The sequence below is a fragment of the Chelonia mydas genome, chromosome 6 (genome assembly GCF_015237465.2).
Source record: "Chelonia mydas isolate rCheMyd1 chromosome 6, rCheMyd1.pri.v2, whole genome shotgun sequence".
In the NCBI taxonomy this organism is placed as follows: domain Eukaryota; kingdom Metazoa; phylum Chordata; order Testudines; family Cheloniidae; genus Chelonia; species Chelonia mydas.
In genome coordinates, this window is record NC_051246.2 from 25,260,988 (window position 1) to 25,283,453 (window position 22,466).

Consider the following 22,466-nt stretch of genomic DNA (forward strand, 5'->3'; position numbering starts at 1 on the left):
ACCTAAGTACTATGCTTCTTGCAGAGGTGGAGTTATTAAATTGGTGTAGTGGGTCAGGTACATTTTAGTGTAGATGCTTAGAGAGTTAGGTCAACGTAAACTGCCTTAGAGTGTAAGGTCCTTGGGGGCAAAACCTGTGTCCACACTTGTCTACTATAGCTCCGCAGCACACTGAGTCAGTGTTTAATTGATAACTATTTAAAATGACTGTCATTGAACTTCTTAGAGCCTGTGCTTTGTTCCCTGCTGTTCTGAGTTTTAAATTGTGTTATATAAATAACATAGCTGGGGAATTATGACAAACGAAAAAGTAAGTCTAAGATTAGTACACAAACTGAGTGTAGCTGAATGTATCTTAGAAATGTGTATTATTGGGCTGATTTGCATAAGATGTATGGATATGACTTCAGTAAAAAGCTGCAGTATTAAAAATAATTTGAAGTGACTGAATGCAATAGTAATAATAATCAAACTCAAAGTCTTACAGTATATAGCACTTTTAGCATTTTCAAAGTATTATGATGCAGTCATTAACTAATGAGCCCTCCACGTACCTCTGAGAGGTAAGTAAGTAATACAATCCCTGTTTTACAGATAAACTGTCTGCCTCAGCATCCTTAAGCGATTTGACCATTGCCATGAGTCAGATTCTCAGCTAGTGTGAATCAGTGTAAGTTTGTTGACTTCAGTGGAGCTGCACCACTTTATACCAATTGTGAATTTCGCTCTGTGAGTCTCTCTTGTGGTTGGTCCATTTTGAGAAAATCTATGTGTAGTTCCTGGTACATTTAGAAGACACTTATCATGGTAGAAGGAATGAATGGTGGAAATGTACACATGAACCTTGGGGTTGAAGAGGAGTTAAAGGAGTGCATTGCTGATATCATCCATCAAATATCACACAGCATTCTGAGCTGCTGTGAATGCCACATGGAACTAACCCAGCTGGGAGCTATTCCATTCCTTTCTGGTAGCTGAAGCATGCATTCCTGTCCTAGAAGGCATTCATTCCTGTCTTGCTCTGTGTCCCAGAGGACATATGCTTTTGATCCTTCACAGTCAGAGCCTCCTGGTACTGTGTCTTTGTTGCAAGTTTTATTACTTGTTTTCTGTTTTTGTCATTTTGTTTATGATTTTACAGTTATTTAGCCATAGATCTTGCTGCCTGCTAATGTAATCAGCTTGCCTTATTCATGTAGACCAGCTAAGGCATGAATTAATGCAGATACAGAAAGGGACTTGTTGAATGATGTTGTAATGTGAATGGTTTCCGCTAATTGGCACCTGTTTCTCTTCCATTTCATTTTCTCCTAGTGAACATGGTAATGGACTCTCCCTGAAGGTGTTGGAGGAAAATTAAACAGCATGTGCTTCTCTCCCCTACAACCTAGTGTGAAAACAGTGGCTCTGTTGTCTTCCTTTTTGTGCATGCTCAACTCCCATTAGCATTAATGAGAGTGAGGCACTGCCCATGCTTGTGTGGACACGTGTTCAGCGTACAATGTACCCCTTAGCCCCTGGGTGTTGCGAGTCCTTATCTTTCATTTCCATATTGCTGGGGTTGAGTGAAAAGTCATTTTAGAATCAAATCCACTCCTCCTCTCATGGGTGTTTTCTGTCTCTCACGTCTCTCTGGATGAACACTGATTTACAATGAGACAGCCCTGAACTAACAAAGGAGATGCTTTGGGAATTTCTGCCCTCTGAGAAGGAGGAATAGACTTCTCATCCCCCACATCACCCAGCCTGCCCTTTCCAGGTTTTAGCTCTGATGTCTGCAAAGTTAGTATGGTAAAAATCAACTACCCTAAAAACTCCATAGTGTCTCGGTGTAACAAAACCATCAGCCAGGATTGGATCTTACCTCCCTAATTTATGAAAACTTGCAGGTTGTGGATAGTTCAGAGCATTCTACATTTAGTGAGGCTTTCATAAGTTAGATGGAAGTAAGAACAGATAATCAATTATTTAACTTAATGCTACATAATTCCATCGAGGGATGCTAATGACCTCCTAAACCATGAGAGCCTCCTGATTCAGGGACCATATCACTGACAGTCCCTAGACACAGATTTAAAACCCTAACTCTGAACTTCCTTTTGGTTGTGGATTGAAGCCCAAACTCTTCTGTGGTAACGACATGACTTTCTGTGTGAGAATGCCTCTATTTTTTAGTTACTCTTGCAGCTGGTCTCTGTATCCCCAGTGGCTGAAGTCAGAGTGTCCCTCTATGCCTGTAAGGGTTCCTTACAGTCATTTGTGGTATGTTTTAGGTCCCTGGTTTCTCCCATGCCCTCTTTCTGTGACCTTGGCTTGCCTAGATTGGTGGATTTTTTTTCTCTTCAGAAGATAGAGCCTGTATAATCATCAGGCAGTACATGTTCCTTCTAATATTAAGGCACAAATCCGAATTACAGCTACAGGTTACACAATGTGCTGTTTATTTAAGGAAGAGAAGAAAAGAACAAAGAAAATTATTTACTCTATGTTCTTGTGGGTACCTGTGTGGGGAATAGTACTGCTATGGGTCAAGGAACATAAGTGACAAAGGTTAAATGGTGGTAGCTGTAATTTCACATGCAAATCTACTTCTGCCTTTTCCTTGGTCCTTTCCCTACATCCCAGTTCATAGCAGGCTGTCCTCGGAAGAGCAGTGTCCTCTAGTGTCCCAAAACATCTGTGTCACTTCTCTCAACGGGGTTGGTCTCTTTTGTTCTTTTGCCCCCACATCATTTAGTGTTGGTCTCACAGAGTATTGTCTCCAATACGTGTTATGAAAGCGTATCTGAACTTGTTTCTTCTACCCCTTTGGAGAGTATGCCTTAGAGAAATCTTACAGTTTCTCCCTATACTGGCCTCATAGCAGATTTCATGAGATTATGAATATTTTCAGACAATGATAATTTATATATTTAGGTGTATCAGCTGGGACAGTTACCTTAACATGTGAAGAGAATATATCTCTCTAGCAAAATACATGAGAGGCAGATTGTTCATAAAATGCATGTCAGTTGCCCTTCATGGATCCATTATGGAGTGTTGCCAACTTTCATGATTTCATTGCAAGTCTTGCAATATTGGATAAGTTACTTAAAGCCCCAGCTCATGGAGTTAAATGATTACATGAGAATTTCAGCTTTTATTAAAATATAGATTTCTGACCTTTGTGGTTGCAGAGAAAAGCTTGAAAAGGTGATCCAAGTGACCCCTAAAGGCTCAGAAACCCAGAAAGCAAATAAAAATAAACCCAAATTTATTCTTTTTAAAAATAATCCCATGGTTTTTAAGACAGATTCCATGGTTGGGGGTGGGGGTGCTGATTTATGGCTTTTAATGTTTGTGGTTGGCAAAACTACTTATGATCAACTGTTTAGCAAGTACAAACATTGTATTGTTACCTATCAGCTCTGTGTTCTTGGGGAGCCAGGGCACAGTACCCAGCTTGTCTGACTCATAGAAGACCTCCCTCCCACCCCTCCTCTGCTTGAACCAAAGCTGATCAGAAGAAAGACTTTCAAAAAGCAATGAAAAGGCAGTGGAAGGCACACTGAAACCCCTCTGGACAAGGGTGACAGGATTAAGGAAACTCCGCAGCCTTATTTGCATCAAAGATGGGACAGGGAGGCATCTGCATTAGCATACAGAATGGAGAACAGAAATTCCAAGGCAAGAACTGCACTGAACTCTGGGACCAGGAAAGCACTGCATTATGGGGAATCTCTGCTCCAGATGTTAATGAACCCACACCTGCACACACCCAGCTCAGTAGTTATCAGACTAATTCTAGTAATAAATCCTTTATTGGTATCCAAAATACTGAAGCTGCCTAATTGCATTTTGAGCTCCCCTGAATGAGCAGTTCCTATTGTCTAGCCTGAACAAAGCAACTTTGATATACGCCTTTGAGCCATCATCAGTTTACCTATAAACAAATCTAGTGTTCTCCCTTGAACCATTGTTCTTTCCCTACAAAAATCCCTACCCATGCTCAAGAAAGTGTTCTGATGCCTGGATCCAAAATCTGCATCAGTTCCATTGGACTTCATCTTCTCCTGACTGATCGTGGTGGGGGCTCTGCCTGTCTCCAGCATTCCGGACCCTCAGCTACCACCACCACCTGGGAACCCCGATCGATTCAAGCTTCATGGAGTGGTGAGAACCCAGCTCTCTCTCTCGGTACAGCCTTCTGACCCTGACTTGTGTGATCAGTTATAGTTTTCTAAACCTGACTTTTATAATCAAATTTAAGTTAGATTTAATATAACTGTTTTGTTTGTTTGGCTCCCCTTGTATGGTTATTACCTGGCAATAAATAACTTTAATGGTTAAGCTGGTTATTTCTATTCTCTTCCTCCCCCTCCCCCCGTGGTTGTTTTCTGGCTTCCCTATTCGCTCTGCAGCAACGGTCCTCGTACCTAAGCTAAAGATCCCTGCAGCACCCAAAACTCCTCTGGGGTTTGCTCATCCAGTGGGTTACTACCAGAACAGTTGTAATGTGAATGTGGGGATAGGGACATGCTGAACCTGGGGCATATGAGGGTGACAGCTTGGAGGTGCTGTTCGACCCCAGCCTGCTGTGTCCAAGGGCCTATGAGGGTGACAGCTTGGGAGTGCTGATTAACCCGGTCCTCTCAGACGCGCTCTGTTAGTGTGTGTGTGTGTGTGTGTGTGTGTGTGTGTGTGTTCATCTGATTCTGGGGCTGAAAGAACCCAGCCCTAGGGAACACAGGTCCCGCAGGATAGCTCCACTGGGAGGGAACTTGCAGAAGGGAGAAGTAGAGCTCCGTATGAGGATACAAGTGACACAAGCAGTACATTGATAGAATTACAGATACCCCCCCCCCCCCGAAGAGTAAACCTCACGAATGAGTGTACCCCAAAGTAACAGGCAAGTCTGGTAATTGGTAGAGGAACGCAGGCAGCACGTGACCCTAATCATGTGGTACTTGTTGAGTATTTGCTGCGGATTGGGGAAACTGAGGCACAGACCTGAACAAACCTCTTCCTTTTTCAGACTAAGCTCCTTTAGCAAGGTCTCTCTCTCATGGAATATTTGGTAATGTCCTGTAACTTTTAAGTTAAGAATTGTGCTTAGAATAACTGTAGGACCGTGCAATAAGGAGTTAAGAGTTGTGCCTTAAAAGTAAAGATTTTAGCTCAATACTGTGACTGCGTGAAAGGGCTTTTGGTAGGGATCGTTAGTGAGATAAGGGAAGTAGAGATGCTGAAAAAAACAACAACCGTAAAACCCGCCTTGGCTGGTGGCTTGAGACAGGAGAAAACCAACTGGTTAGAGAGATGGATAATGAAGAAAGGGAAATGCCTCTGGGAAAGGCGGTGCTCTAAGGGAACCAACTCCAGGAAACAGCCCCAGGATCGGCGCTGCCAGACCTTGGCACTCTACTGGTGGCACCAAGCAGAGGCTGGAGTCCCCCAGATGAACCTGAGCCTGGCTGGCCATCAGGAAGGGTTCATCTGTCTTGCTGGGAGTGGGGAGCATTGTGTGTATGGCATGTACATTCTGTTCTGGTGATTGTTGATAGCTGAAGATTGAGTGGGATATTGCTGTGTGAGGCTCTTTTGCTGGTGGGAGACCCCGTAAACCTGCAAAAGATCAAGCCCTGAGTCCACGGGGAAAGGGTGTTTGCTCTGAGTCCACGGAGGAGTAGATCCCGGAGTCCATGGAGGAGTAAAGTTAGGTGCCTTTCGCCTGGACTCCTACGAACTGGGAAAGGGTCGGGGGTGCCTAAATTAAGAGGGTTATGCCTTGAGCCCTAGGAACTGGCTAAAGGTGGGTGCCCCTAGAGTGGGTGAGTAACACAGAATTTTGTGCAGATAACAAAGGTACTGGATAGTCCCCAGCCAGGTATGGGGGGACCCGATTCAGTTTGTGCATGAGCAAGGGCATAGAGGAAAACAGGATACTTTAAATAGGGTTAACGATACAGGGTGGTGGCCAGGCATGAAAGCGGATATAGATCAGTGGTGTGATAATTATCTGCAGTGTGCCATGGTTAATGCTGATCGCCAGGTTAAAAAAAAATGCATTGGGGCACCAAAGAATAGAGGGTCCCTGGTCCTGGCTTCAGACACATTACATAGGCTGTTTACCCACCACCAATAGAGGGAATAAATACTGCCTGGTAATAATAGATCCCTTCTCCAAATGGGTGGAAGCCATCCCCACTAAAACCAACATTGCCTCGATCACTGCTAAGCTGCTCTTTAACGAAGTTTTCTCAAGAATGGGAATTCCCAGAGTAATTGATTCAGATTTGGGATCCCATTTTGTGGGAGGTGTTATGCAAGAACTATGTAAGTCTTTAGGCCTTAAGCAACGTTTCCACGTAGCTGGGCACCCTGAGTCCTCTGGACAAGTTGAACGAACCGATCGCACACTAAAGGGAGCTTTGAAAAAACAAGTAAATTGCTCAGGGAGGGATTGGAATGAAAAACTACCAACCATCTTAATGGCTCTAAGAGGCTCTAAGGCGATACATGGGTACACTCCCTTTGAAGTTATGACCGGAAGGCAAATGCACATGCCTGAAAGTTGGTGGTTGGGAGTGGAACTGCCTAGTGCCTGGGAAGGGAAGGGGGTAACAGATGAATGGGAACAAACCTTAGTAGAGACGATAGCTGCTCTACACAAGTAAGTGGCAGCACAGCTCGGCATAGTACAGCAAAACATGGACAAAAAACGAGGCTGGGGAAAACCTCCTTGGATATGGGAATTAGGCCAACCAGTAACATACAGAAGGTTTTCAGCGAAGGAGCACTCTTTGACACACACACACCTACTTTATTGTGAATCGGGCCAGCCCCAGTGTTTATCAGGTAGAAATCCTAAATGGGAAACCTTGGCGGAAATGGTTTCATTCCACAGAGTTCGAAGAGTGGAAGGGTAAACCACCTGACCCACAAGGAATAGTATAACTGTCTTCTCCATCCTGCCAGCCACCCTTCTTGGCTCGCAAGAAGGAACGGCTTCGGGCCGTTGGAAAATACGCATCCGATGGGATTGTCAGTGCCTACCCAGATGTTGAGGCAGGAAAAGGCCAGAGAAATCCTCGACTTATTATGGCCACCCTCACGTAGGTCACTGCTTCATGTTCACCCTGCAATATTGGTCCCAGATTCTCCCAGTATATACGGTGTGTGTGTGAGTTTGTTCTCTCTTCTCTGCCCCCTCACAGGTCCCGAACACAAGCCATGACATCCCACTGTTGCACCAGCACCCTGCTTTTCATAAGTGTCTGGAGTCTGATGCTATCCAGGCTTTATGCTGAATCGGTGATCCCTCTGAACCTCTGGAAGTGCTTGCCAGCTGGAGCCCAGGAAGTAAAATTGCTGTGCCACATGAATGCATTCTATGGGAATGGGAGCAACCCCCTGGCCCTGCAGTGTTGCTACTAGTCCTATGCTGTTGGCAACTCCTCGGTTTGCCCCGGGAAAGCGTTGCCAATTGCACGCAGAGTGCCATCGGGGAGTCATTCAAGTCATGTTATGAAACTAAGACCACACTAGACTCCGTCCCGTTCTTCTGTAAGCCGTTGTGGTCTCGAAAGGGATGTACACCATCAAACGGAACCAGTGACAGCCTCCTGGGTGGCGGAAGGTGAAGGATAGTCCTGCTTTCCTCCGCTGTTTGGGGAGCAACCATGCCCCTAAGTGTCATCATTGTCATAGGAACCCAGATGCCTCTGTTACCCGCAGATGAACTGTAGCTGTCTCTGATCATGCCAGCAGGCAAGAATATCACACAGTTCCTTGTAAACTGGGAACCACTGAACAGGACTTTAGCTGGACACAACCTGATTCAGCAAGGTTCCCCAGACTGGGTAGTTCCACTAAAGGGCACACATTGTGACAAGCTCATGCCAACAATTTGATTTAAATTCTGTAGGCATGTTGCCATTTTGGAGGGATTCCATGAGCCTGGATTGTACAGAATGGAATTGGGCCAACAGGAAAAAACAGTTTTCAATTTTGACTCTCTGATCACATACCTCACTCCCCTCTGATGTTTAAGAGCCCCAATTTCAGGACCCCATGTGTTGTAATTGGCTCCACAAGAACATTTGGTTCTCCAACCTCAGACTTCTCTGAAGGAGGTTCAAATCCACTTAGAAGGCATGAATATTTCTCATATTGCACCTATATGCACTCCCTTGATTGGAACTAGTCATAAGAGTTGGGATGAATGGGTAAGAATGTGGCAAGGGGCCGACCATGTCAATAGAGTAAAAAGGGAATTAAGTGATTGGATTGCATCTGTAGGAACAGGAATCTCTTTAGTTGATGCCGCAAACGTAGAAGTTCTAGCTAATAAACTATCATATGCCACCAAAAATATAGGAAAGATGGGAACCCCATTAACAGCATTTTTGAAACAGTTAAGTGAGGAACAGCAGTTAATAAGTAAGGTATTTCCTTGGTGGGAAAGACTCATAGAAAAAGATGAAGAGTTAATGATGTCTGGTGTACAGTCCCTCCAGAATAATTTCTCATTGACCTCAGCATGTGAGCAAACTCAGGCTCTCACCCAGAACGTAATCATGGGAATGATTTGGCAAGCCATAGCAGGACAAAAAGAAAAGGCGTACTTGTGGCACCTTAGAGACTAACCAATTTATTTGAGCATAAGCTTTTGTGAGCTACAGCTCAGTATGCATCCGATGAAGTGAGCTGTAGCTCACGAAAGCTTACGCTCAAATAAATTGGTTAGTCTCTAAGGTGCCACAAGTACTCCTTTTCTTTTTGCGAATACAGACTAACACAGCTGTTACTCTGAAACATAGCAGGACAAATTCCCATGGAGGCAATCAACTTGATTCGGCCTCATATAACAGAGGAAGAATTAGTCCTCCGGCCCTGGTAGAAACTAGTTAATGCTTCTTATGATCAACACCACCAAAACTTGCAGTTATTCCTGATAACTGTGGCAGGCAAAGAAATCAAAGTAATCCACCTAGTAGTCCCACTGGGCATGTAAAACGGTTTAAGAGAAAAGAAGGTTTGGGCTATATCTGTGAAGACAAAGCATTGGAGGAACATGATGAATACGTCTTCCCACAACCTGGGAATAAGTCTCACTGCTCCTTCGATGTTATCCAGGAAGAGGGGTCTGTTATTGTCTATGTTGATGAAGCAGGTGTATGTGTAAGAACAATGTGTAATATTGTATTGATTAATGGACATTGGATTCAACCCATGGTGCCTAACTTTAATCACTGTTTCTGTAATGTAACCACTATTGTTAGTTGTGATATTAAGTTTACTGTGCCTATTTGGACTGTACAACATTTAAAAGCCTTTCTTGAGCTCTACAAGGAGGTTTCCCCCATTTCACTGGGAATGGGTCTCACTGCCATTAAGGGACTATTAACTCATCCCTCGTTACAAACTGAGCTGCAGAAGCGCCAAACTTTGGTGGAGAATGGCAAACTTGAGATTCAGCACCACAACCAGGAGATCTCTAGGCTGGCAGCTACCGTTAAAAACACAGGCCATCACTCCTGGTGGGAGACTTTGCTTGGGTGGAACTCCAGTGCAACAGGTCTTTTGAATATCATGCTTCACCCCATTGTGCTGATCGTTGGCTTCCAAATTATACTAGCAATTGGTCTGGGTCTACTGGTTTGCTGGATCCAATGACTGATGCAGCGGCTGCAATGGATTGAAGATCAGACCTGGTACCATGGAGTAAGGGTGTGATAGGGATACTCTCTCAGTGCAAGCACCCCCTGAACGGGCGGATTTGTTACCTATCAGCTCTGTGTTCTTGGGGAACCAGGGTGCAGTACCCAGCCTGTCTGACTCGCGAAAGACCCCCATCCCCCCCAGCCTTTGCTTGAACCAAAGCCAATCAGAAGAAAGACTTACAAAAAGCAATGAAAAGGCAGTGGAAGAGACACCTAAACCCCTCCGGACAAGGGTGACAGAATTAAGGAAACTCCCTTAGGCCATGTCTACTCTATGAAAGTACTGCGATGTTACAGAAGTCGATTTTTGGGAACAGATTGTATAAAGTCGAGTGCATGCGTCCACACTAAGCACATTAATTTGGCGGTGTGCATCCACAGTACCATGGCAAGTGTCGACATTCCGAGCAGTGCACTGTGGGTAGCTATCCCACAGTTCCCGCAGTCCCTGCTGCCCATTGGAATTCTGGGCTGAGCTCCCAATGCCTAATGGGGCCAAAAATTTGTTGCGGGTGGTTATGGGTAAATGTCATCAGTCAACCCTCCCTCCCTCCATGAAAGCAACAGCAGACAATCATTTCACGCCCTTTTCCCTGGATTGCCCATGCAGATGCCATAGCACAGCAAGCATGGAGCCCGTTCAGCTCACGGCAGCAGTTATGACCATTGTAAACACCTCACGCATTATCGTGCAGTTTATGCAGAACCAGCACCTGAAAAACCAGGTGAGGATGCGACGGCAGCGCGGTGATGAGGACATGAACACAGATTTCTCTAAAACCATGGTCTCCAGCAATTTGGAGAGCATGGTATTACTGGGGCAGGCTCATGCCATGGAATGTTGATTCTGGGCCCGGGAAACAAGCACAGAGTGGTGGGACTGCATAGTGTTGCAGGTTTGGGATGATTCCCAGTGGTTCTGAAATTTTTGCATGTATAAGGGCACTTTCATGGAACTTTGTGACTTGCTTTCCCCTGCCCTGAAGCGCAAGAATACCAAGATGAGAGTAGCCCCCACAGTTCACAAATGCGTGGCAATAGCCCTGTGGAAGCTTGCAACACCAGACAGCTACCGGTCAGTCGGTAATCAATTTGGAGTGAGCAAAGCTACTGTGGGGGTTGCTGTGATGCAAGTAGCCAGCGCAATCATTGAGCTGCTGCTATCAAAGTTAGTGACTCTGGGAAATGTGCAGGTCATAGTGGATGGCTTTGCTGCAATGGGATTCCCTAACTGTGGTGGGGCGATAGATGGAACGCATATCCCTATCTTGAGACCAGACCACCAAGGCAGCCAGTACATAAACCGCAAGGGGTACTTTTCAATGGTGCTGCAAGCACTGGTGGATCACAAGGGACGTTTCACCAACATCAATGTGGGATGGCCGGGAAAGGTTCATGACGGTCGCGTCTTCAGGAGCTCTGGTCTGTTTAAACGGCTGCAGGAAGGGATTTACTTCCCAGATCAGAAAATAACTGTTGGGGATGTTGAAATGCCTATAGTTATCCTTGGGGACCCAGCCTACCCCTTAATGCCCTGGCTCATGAAACTGTACACAGGCACCCCGGACAGTAGTCAGGAGCTGTTCAACTGTAGGCTGAGCAAGCACAGAATGGGGTAGTGTGTGCATTTGGACGTTTAAAGGGTCGCTGGCGCAGTTTACTGACTCGGACCTCAGCAAAACCAATATTCCCATTGTTATTGCTGCTTGCTGTGTGCTCCACAATCTCTGTGAGAGTAAGGGGGAGACATTTATGGTGGGGTGGGAGGTTGAGGCAAATCACCTGGCCACTGAAGATGCGTAGCCAGACACCAGGGCGGTTAGAAGAGCACAGCAAGAAGTGCTGCGCATCAGACAAGCTTTGAAAACCAGTTTCATGACTGGCCAGGGTACTGTGTGATACTTCTGTTTGTTTCTCCTTGATGAAAACCCGCCCCCTTGGTTGACTCTAAATTCCCTATAAGCCACCCGCCCTCCCCGCTTCGATCACAGCTAGCTTGCAAAGGAAATAAAGTCACTATTGTTTAAAAAACATGTGTTCTTTCTTAATTGATTATAAAAATAGGGAGATAACTCACAAGGTAGCCCGGGTGGGGTGTGGGAGGAGGGAAGGAAAAGGCCACTTCAAAACTTGTTGAATGACAGCCTTCTGTTGCTTGGGCTGTCCACTGGGGTGGAGTGCTTGGGTGCTCGGAGCCTCCCCGCTCCCTCCGCATTCTTGGGCATCTGGGTGAGGAGGCTATGGAACTTGGGGAGGAGGGAGGGCAGTTAAACGGGGGCTGCAGTGGCAGTCTGTGATTCTGCCTCCACCATGAACCTCCACCAGACGCTGGAGCATGTCCTTTTGATCCCGCAGTAGCCACAGCGTTGCCTCATGCCTCCTCTGATCTTCCTGCTGCCACCTCTCCTCACGTTCATCAGCCACTTTCCTGTACTCTGCTATTGTGTCCCTCTACACATTCTGCTGAACTCTGTCAGTGCTGGATGACTGCATGAACTCAGAGAACATTTTATCGCGCATGCGTTTTTTTCGCCGCCTTATCTAAGATAGCCTTTAGGACTGAGGAGGGAGGCTTGAAACATTTGCAGCTGCTGGAGGAAAAAAAGGGAGTGAAGTATTTAAAAAGATACATTTTACAGAACAATGGCTCTACTCTTTCATGGTGAACAACACTATTCACATTACATAGCACGTGGTTTTGGTACAAGGTCACATTTTGCATCTTATATTGAGTGCCTGCGGCTTTGGTGTTAGAGATCACACACGTAGTGCTGGGCAACAGAATTCGGTTTGCCAGCGGCCATGGTAAGCCATAGTCTTTCGGCTTCAGCAACCTTCATAACAGCAGCGCCCTCCTCTCCCATACCAAGCAAAGCGCGTTGAGTTGGCCGTTTAGTGCTGCGGTTTTCCTGTTAACGTGCAGCAGCAGAAACCAAACTAACCCCCCCCCCCGACATCCAATTCTCTGGGATGATGGCTTTTCCCCTCCCCTCACCCCCTGGCTGTTATCAGGGAAGAACCCAGCTAGCCAAATGCGAACAGCTCAGCGCCAATGGACCCCCCCCCACCACGTGGCTAACTGCGGGGAGGATTTCTTTTCAGCCACAGGCAAACAGCCCAGTAGGAACGGGCACCTCTTAATGTCCCCTTAATTAAATTCCCCTATTTCAACCAGGTTACCATGAACGATATCAATCTCCTGAGGATAACACAGAGAGATAAAGAACGGATGTTGCTTGAATGCCAGGCTTTGTCATGCAGTAATACCAGATTACTTGCTACTAGCATGGCGTGGTAAAGTGTCCTATCATGGAGGATGGAATAAGGCTGCTCTCCCCAGAAACCTTCTGCAAAGGCTTTTAGAGTACCTCCAGGAGAGCTTCATGGAGATGTCCCTGGAGGATTTCTGCTCCGTCCCCAGACACGTTAACAGAGTTATCCAGTAGCTGTCCTGGCCACGAATGCATCCTAAGTCCTCAGGGCTACTTAATCATTAAAAAACGCTTGCTTTTATAACATGTATTATATTTTAAAAGGTACACTCACCAGAGGTCCCTTCTCTGCCTTGGTTGGGTTGGGAGGGTATTTCAGTCAGTGATAAAAAGATCCTGGCTGTCGGGGAGAATGGTGTGCTATGTGCTCTCCTCAAGCTTGTCCTCCTCCTCCTCATCTTCCCCATCTGCAAAATCCTGAGGCATGGCGGAGAGTACCCCATCATCGGAGTCCACAGACAGGGGTGGAGTAGTGGTGGCGCCCCCCCCCCCCTAAAATTGCATGCAGCTCATCTTAGAAGCAGCATGTCCGGGGCTCTGTCCCGGAGCAGCCGTTTGATTCTTTGGTTTTCTGGTACGCTTGTCTGAGCTCCTTAAGTTTCATGCGGCACTGTGTTGCGTCCCGGCTGTAGCCTCTGTCCCTCATGGCCTTTGAGATTTTTTGAAATGTTTTGGCATTTTGTCTTTTGGAACGTAATTCTGATAGCACTGATTCCTCTCCCCATACAGCGATCAGATCCAGTACCTCACGTTCGGTCCATGATGGAGCTCTTTTTTGATTCTGGGACTGCATGGTCACCTGTGCTGATGAGCTCTGCATGGTCACCTGTGCTGATGAGCTTGCCTGGCCAAACAGGAAATGAGATTCAAAAGTTCCCGGGGCTTTTCCTGTACACCTGGCCAGTGCATCCGAGTTCAGAATGCTGTCCAGAGTAGTCACAATGGTGCATTGTGGGATAGCTCCCGCAGGCCAATACCTTCGAATTGTGTCCACACTAACCCTCATTTGAAACAGCAATGTCGATTTCAGCGCTAATCCCCTCATTGGGGAGGAGTACAGAAATCGGTTTTTAGAGCCCGTTTTTGTCGAAAAAATGGCTTCACTGTGTGGATGGGTGCAGAGTTAATTCGATTTAATGCTGTTAAATCCGACATAAACTCGTAGTGTAGACCAGGCCTTAGCCTCATCTGCATCAAAGATGGGGCAGGGAGGGAACTCCATTAGCATACAGAATAGAGAACAGAGATTCCAAGGCAAGAATCGCACGGAACTCTGGGACCAGCAAGGCAGGAAAGCATTGCATGATGGGGGATTTCTGCTTCAGATGTTAATGAACCCATGCCTGCACACACCCAGCTCAGTAGTTATCAGACCAATTCTAGTAATAAATCCTTTATTGGTATCCAAAATACTGAAGCTGCCTAATTGCATTGTGAGCTTGGGAGTGCTGATTAACCCAGTTCTCTCAGACACGCTCTATTAATGTGTGCGTGTGTTCATCTGATTCTGGGGCTGGAAGAACCCAGCCCTAGGGAACACGGGTCCTGCAGGATAGCTCCACTGGGAGAGAACTTGCAGAAGGGAGAAGTAGAGTGCCGTATGAGAACACAAGTGACACAAGCAGTACATTGATAGAATTATAGAACATCTCACCCACCACCCCCCGAAGAGTAACCCTAATAAATGAGTCTGTCCCAAAGTAATGGGCAAATCTGGTAACAGTATCCACCTGTTGACCATAAACTCTGTGGGGGCAGGAACTGTCTCTTATTATACTGGTTTGCGTGTACAGCACCTAACACGATACGGTCCCAATACTTGATAAGAAAATGTAGGGGATCGGCAAAGCAAGTAAGCAGTGGCTATAATAATCCCATCCACTCTTTTTTTTATTACTAGTATATGCAGCACCAAGCAAGAGTGGGGCCTGGATTGGGGCTTCTAGACACCATCAGAATACATCTACTAACTAGCAGTGTTTAATAAATAACTATGCAGGTACTTTTAAAATGCAGATTTGTAATGTAAAGTCGCCTGTAACTGCATCCTTTGGGTACATCAATGCAACTGCAGCTTCCACATCGTGGAAGGTGCTTTCTTCACGGATGAGCTGTAAAACTAGAATTTTTCAGAAGTATCAGACTTAATCTGTTTACCTTTCACTTTGTCCTCAGAATGTTGTTGCTGTATTTATACTGACTGAAGAATGGGTCCTTTCTATTACAAATTCATGGGCTGGCGGAATTGTGACATCAGAGGTAGCTTCCTTCCTACTCCCATTTTTTCTTCTCTACCAGCAACCTGTAAAGAGATTGGCATCATAGTTATAGGACCTAACGTTTTGTCCTTGCTCAGGATTGTTTTCAAATGTTTGAGGGTATACTGGGCTTTGAATTCTAAATCCAAAGATAAGATCGTACTGCACCTCTATAGGCATTGGCAATCTTTGTGTGTAGTAAGTCAAAATTGTTGCAGCAATGGAAGAACATTTCAGTGGAAATGTAATTTATTTCTGGCAGGTTTGAGAATATTATAATACAGGTATGTGTTTTTAAACAAGGACTTGCCCTTTCCTAAACATCTTCTCCTATTTGATTATTAAATAAAGTGTCTAATGTTGAATTTGCAATTAGGTCGAAATGGTGAATTTGAATAACAATAGCTCCATGCTATTACAGATGCAATTCTGAGAGTCTTACTGAAAGATACACAGGGAAGAGACTCAGGGTGTTGTGAGAAAGTTCCTCCTCTGCTTTGGTGGGTCCTGCGCTTATTGGTGGATTTGCTCACCTCAGAGGTTCACATCAGCCCTCAGTTTGGCCACTTTTGTGGCTCAAATCTGCCGTTCACTCAGTTAGCCTCATCACTGGCCAGCATGGGGAAAAGGAAGAAGAACAATTCCCGCAGTCTCTGCTGATCCACTAGTGGATTGGGGAACAAGCCAGAGACCTTCCCCTCTGGTGGTACCCACAGTCCAGGTCAACTCCTCCAGTATCAAGTAGGGAGTTGGGGGAATGGAGGGATGGGGGGGACCTGGGCCCACCCTCTACTCCGGGTTCCAGCCCAGGGTCCTGTGGATTGCAGCTGTCTACAGTGGCTCCTGTAACAGCTGTGTGACAGCTACAACTCCCTGGGCTACTTCCCCATGGCCTCCTCCCAACACCTTCTTTATTCTCACCACAGGACCTTCCTCCTGATGTCTGATAATGCTTGTACTTCTCAGTCTTCCAGTAGTACACCTTCTCGCTCTCAGCTTCTTGCACCTCTTGCTCCCAGCTCCTCGCACGCACACCACAAACTGAATTGAGCTCCTTTTTAAACCCAAGTGCCCCGATTAGCCTGCCTGTCTTAATTGATTCTGGAAGCTTCTTGATTGGCTGCAGGTGTTCTAATCAGCCTGTCTGCCTTAATTGTTTCCAGAAAGTTCCTGATTGTTCTGAAACCTTCCCTGTTACCTTACCCAGGGAAAAGGGACCTACTTAACTTGGGGCTAATATATCTGCCTTCTATCACTGTCCTGTATCCACTGACTCGCTTGACGCCTTTGAGGAGCAGTGGGCGCTGTCCTGGGTTCTCTGCTTGGTGTCCCCGTCTGGTTCCCTTTGTTTGACCCTTTGACCACACTCCTGTACCTGTTATTTCATTAGTTGTCCCCCGTATTTATTTGGTGTCCAGGTCCTGTGAATCCCCCTCTTAGGCTGGGGGAAAAGCCCGCCCACTTCCCGGATCCCAATAGGATCACTCTCCTGTAGCCATCTGGCCCGACCCTGTCACAGTGTCTGTTATTATAGTTGAATTACAGTTGCTTCTAGAGGCCCCAGTCAAGATCAGGGCCATATTCTGTGAAGTACTGTACATGGATCTAGGAGTACTAGTGGCACCTTAGAGACTAACCAATTTATTTGAGCAGAAGCTTTTGTGAGCTACAGCTCACTTAGCTTATGCTCAAATAAACTTGTTAGTCTCTAAGCTGCCACTAGTACTCCCTTTCTTTTTGCGAATACAGACTAACACGCCTGCTACTCTGATACATGGATCTAATAAGAGCTAATCCCTGCTCTAACAAACAAAGGTGTGATAAAGGAAGTGCTATTATTTTTATTTTACAGGTGAGGAAGTGGGGCAAAGAAAGATGAGGCAAGTAGCTTGCTCAGGCGGACACACAAAGCCTGTGCTGGAGCCAGGAATTGAACTGAGCTTGCCTGAGTCCCAGTCCTGTGCCTTAACACCAAACCATCTTTCCTTCCTTGAATAAGAAAAGCTTTTATTCACACACAAATTACATCAAAAATAGTACAGGCATAGGGGAAATGATTGGCCATATAAATGGCATTTTGGGTGAATAGTCTCCGTTTTTAAATTAGCTTCTGTGTGTAAGAGAGGCTGTGAAATGTTCCAGTGGATTGACGTTCAATTTAGTTTCTCAGTTAAAAGTCTGTTACCTAAAAGTTTGCAACACTGCCATGTTTCTCCTCACAGCTTGCGCAATGTGGCACAGACAAGTTAGGGTGATGTCTTTAAATGTCAGAATCTGCTTGTGTATGTGTGTGTGAAACTCTGCAATATGATAATATATATTATACAATATGACAATATATTTCCTTGATTGCCATCACTCTTTAAGATGAACTTATGGCTGTCAAGAGAGATTTGCACTTATACAAATGCCTGAAACCTGAAGAGAAGGCTTTACCAGTACTCAGCTGGAAAACTTATTGCATCCTTTTTGGATGTGGCAGGGCTGATTTTAGCACGTGCTTTGGAGTGCCCTATGTTGCTTGACGCATTGTGTACTGGGAGTTATTTCATGCAGTCCTTTATTTCTCTCATTTTTATGAATGAATTTTAATGCTCATGGAAACAGAGAACTGTTATCATTGGCTACCGATAACAGTGATGCTCTAGACTGTGTGTGCACGATCTGTTTAGGAACTCTATCTCTGCAGTAACTGAGCACCATGCAAACATCAATGAATGAATCGTCATAACACCTGTGTGCAGTTGGGAAGTCGTGTTATTTCTATTTTAGAATGGGGAACTGAGCTGCACTGTTTTAACAGCTTTAACCAGCTTAACACACATTAAAGGCACACTGCCTTGTCTATACTGGGATGTTAACACGTATTAGTTAATATCTTCCAAGTCCTAGATAAGGACAGAGAATCAAAGTGATTTGTCCAAGATCAGTCATGAAGTCTGTGCCAGGCCAAGGAATTGAACCCAGATCTCCTGTGTTCCAATTTAATTCCTTAAACACAAGCTGATCCTTCCTCAGTGCTAGCATGCTGCATCCCCTGTTATTTCAGTCCCAAGCAGAAGCTGTCAATTGTACCAAGCTGTGTAATGGCATTTTGTGATATGTGGAAATGTCTACTGGGTCCACTAAGTGAATTTTCCCTTGTGACCAAAGACAGTAATTTGAATCCAGGCTGCTAGAGATAAAAGGACAGTACACCAACTCCACACACAAATTACACTCCTTAGTGTTCTTTAAAGTGACACTTTCAGTCTGTCAAGTAGCTCAAGTCCAAATTTTGGCCTTCCCTCTGCTCCAGAGGGTAGAATCTGATGGGGAAAAAAAATCTCAATTTTTAAATGTATTTTTATTGCTGTTGGTTTTTAAAACTCACTATAGTTGCCAAGAAATTAAGAATAAAACAGTGTCCTCTGTTTAGGGAGCACAAGTATAAAGACACAGAAGTTAACAGAAAATATCTGCTATATAAAAAAAAGATTCTTTGCCAAGCATAAAAGGTCAAAACTGGTAAGGAAATGTCTTTTGCTCTCACATATTTGAAAGTAATAAAAGAATAAAAACAGAATAGTGAAAACAAACTGTGAAAAGTGATTAATGTCCAATTAATATTTAATCAATAGAGTTATTTTTCCAATAGCAAACAGGTGAATGTGAGTTCTTTCTTTATGGTGTGTGGATGTGTGTGGTAGGAAAAGTGTTATGAGAGGAACATGAAAATGAATGGATTCAGGGTGATGAATGACGAAGGCTCAGAGTTATCAATCTTCTGGTGGTGCCACAGTCATTTTTGGGTAGCCTCTCTGTTCGTGGGGCAGCATGACACCACTGCTATATTATTCCTAAGTTATATGAGTGCTGATGCAAGTCAACATGGCAGTTACGGTATACAGTGAAGGACATAATCATGGTTGCTCTCAAAATGGAGGCTGAAATATAGCACACTCAGATATAGCCCCCAAACTGTCACAATTTGCTCAAGTCCCATTGACTTTGTAAACAAGGTTAAACGCATGTATTCGTTGGTAGTAGCTGGGCCTATATGGGTTAAATAACCTTGAAGTGATATTTCTTTTGCATCTGTGGAGTTTGCAGTCACTTCGTGGGCACGCTTTTCTTATCTAGCATATGTATGTATGATTTCTGCGCTCTCACAGCTTTCTCGTATTTTAACTTCAGATTGTGGATAATGTTTTTTTTTTCTCTCTTTCCCCTCCTCACCAGGTTTTCCTGGGAAACATCATAAGACCTAAACAAGCAACAGAAGTGAAGGTGAGTGTCTTCTCTCTTCATTGATGGCATATTCTCTCTAGTTTCTGTCTTGTTTTTAGGACTGCTTTTCTCATCAATACTGGTCTGAGTTAATGCACTGTGTATATTGTGATAGACCAGTGTGATGTAAAGGCTGCCTTGTAAGGCATTTAAAGGGGTAACATGGCATCTGAAAGTATGCATCTCCCACATACTAGGAACTGCAAGTACATGGAATCTAGTCCCTTACCAAAGCATAAGTGGATTGTTTAAATTCATCAGGAATTCATAACTGTTAAAAAGAAATCTGTGCACTAGGCATGACTGTCCAATGAATAGCTGTCTGCAAAAGATGCAGTGGTTGAGCTAGGGTACAGATGTGGGGACCCGCATGAAAGACCCCCTAAGCTTATTTCTACCAGCTTAAATTAAAAACTCCCCAGGCACAAATTCTCCCTTGTACCTTGGGTTTAAGTACCGCTGCCACCACCAAGTGATTTAACAAAGAACCAGGGAAAAGGACCACTTGGAGTTCCTCTTCCCCCAGCAATCCCCCCACGCCCTTATACCCCCTTTCCTGGGGAGGCTTGAGAATAATATCCTAACCAATTGGTTACAAAATGATCAAAGACCCAAACCCCTGGGTCTTGGAACAAAGGAAAGATCAGTCAGGTTCTTAAAAGAGGGATTTTATTTAAAAAAAAAAAAGAAAGAAAGGTAAAAATCATCTCTGTAAAATCAGGATGGAAAATACTTTACAGGGTATTCAGATTCAAAACACAGAGGATTCCCCTCTAGGCCAAACCTTAAAGTTACAGAAAACAGGAATAAACCTCCCCCTTAGCACAGGGAAAATTCACAAGAAAAACAAAAGATAAACTAATCTGCCTTGCCTGGCTTACCTATACTGGTTGCAATATTGGAGACTTGGATTGGGATGGGTTGGAGAAGATGAGGATTTCTGTCTGGCCCCTCTCAGTTCCAAGAGAGAATCCCCACACAAACAAAGAGTAAAAGAAAAACCCTTCCCTCCCCCGCCAAGATTTGAAAGTATCTCCTTTCCCCATTTGTCCTGTTGGTCAGGTGCTAACCCAGTTATCTGAGCTTCTTAACCCCTTACAGGTAAGGAGGAATTCTAGGCTACCCTTAGCTGTATGATTATGACATTGCTATTAGCATTCTATTAAACTGCTATATGGAACTATAGGAGGAGCATAAGAAAGGGAGTTATGGAACAAACTGAGGCCAGTTAAAACAAAAATGTGATTATCTTACTTCAAATGTAAAACTGAATGATTTCTGGCTAAGACAGAGAGAGAATGTCTCCAACTGTTCTGGGTAACTTTCCTACATCTTTCCTTGGGTACTTTTCTTCTTTGGTTACTTAATACCTTCTCACATACTGCTCATATCTGAAGCCACATAGGAGATGTTGGTCACTTACCATGATTTAAGACACTAATGTGGGGAGACTGGAAGCATCAGCTCTGGCATTAACTTCTTCCATCAACCTAATGTGCAAAAGCTCAAAGCCTCTCCTCAAACCCAGGCCTCCGAATACAACAGTTTGTGTTTCCAGTTCAGGTATGAATTCACTGGAGCGTTTGCAGTAGGTTAATAGAAGCTGAGTGACAGCTGTCAATAAGTTCTACAGCACAAGACTGCAACATCATTTCAAGGTTCTGTTTAGTATGGAACCTGTCAAGGTTAGTCACTAATGCAAAAGGGTATGTTGCCAAAATCAAAGATTGCTCTCTTTTCCACCTTTCAGTTTATCCACTGTGACCGAATGCACCCCTGTATTCACATCCTACACACTATTGTTATAATATTCATACACAATATGCCTTGTGAGGTATCATTTAAAAACGAATATCTCATTGGTCAATAATATCATGGTGAAATGTGTGTAGCAACATTATATGTAAAGTTATAAACATAAGCTAAAATTAGGTCTGAAATGTGTTTACCAGACAAGTCTGGGTAAACCAGTTTCTAATAGACAAAGGACAAGCTGATGCCTCTAGCCAGGCGTCATCAAAGTTAATGGGCAATCACCTATCAAATGACCGTTCTTTGGCAAGAAACGGGCAGAAACAAACAGATCTGCATCTTAGCAAACAACAGCATGGAACCTCTTTCATCACTGGACTTCTTGTCTCTGTCCTCACAGTGGAAATGAACTTTACTTAGGGGTAACCCTCAGGAAAATACATTTGAAAGGGCGAATGAATGATAAACGTGAAGGGCAAAACACTGCAAGTTATCTCTTCCTATCCATCTCTCTGTCTTTCACCAAAGAAGACAAAAAGAAACAGCTGTTGGATTTGGGAGCACATCTTGGCTTGAGAGTTTGGGAACATGTGGTAAGGGACTTCACCTTGAACCAAGTCTAATTTGTTTAAGTTTTAGTACTAGGAAGCATTTTATCTTTATTTCTTTTGTAACCATTTCTGACTTTAATGCCTTATACTTGTGCTCACTTAAAATCTATCTTCTTGTAGTTAAATAAACTTACTTTATTCTTTAATCAAAAGCAGTGTTGTGAACTATGTGGGCAACTCCATTTAAGGTACCAAACAGTTGTATATTGATCCCCTTAGAGGGGCAACAAACCTAATATATCTGGAGTGTCCAGGAGAGGGCTGGACAGTGCAGAAAATACTTGTTGACAGAAAATCTGGATCTGGGAGTGTGTTCCGGTCACAAGTGGTAACCAAGGCTGGTGGAAGCCTTGCATGCAGCAGCTAAACACAGACACTCAGGGTGTGACCAGTCTGCTATTAGACTGTTTGTGAGTGGCTAGGATGGGAGCTATGGCAACAAAGCATTGTGAGGCACCCAAGTTTGCAGGGCAGGGGTGACACAGCCTCTCACCAGTCTGAATTGCACCCTGGAATGTAATACCCGCTTCTCTAGAGATGAAAACTATGAAATAAATGCCAGCCATAGGAAGTATGCAGTGGTGTTGTAGCTGTGTCGGT

General features: G+C 44.5%; 1 protein-coding gene across 5 annotated transcripts in view; it reads left to right on the plus strand.

Annotated features, from left to right (window-relative positions):
• Positions 1–22,466, plus strand: part of TSPAN4 (tetraspanin 4) — a 647,139-nt gene that overhangs the window by 281,103 nt on the left and 343,570 nt on the right. For all 5 annotated transcript variants that reach the window (XM_043547930.1, XM_037899602.2, XM_043547929.1 and 2 more), the window contains one exon: positions 19,456–19,503. In XM_043547930.1, the coding sequence (XP_043403865.1) occupies positions 19,456–19,503 (48 nt within the window). The remainder of the gene's footprint in view (positions 1–19,455; positions 19,504–22,466) is intronic.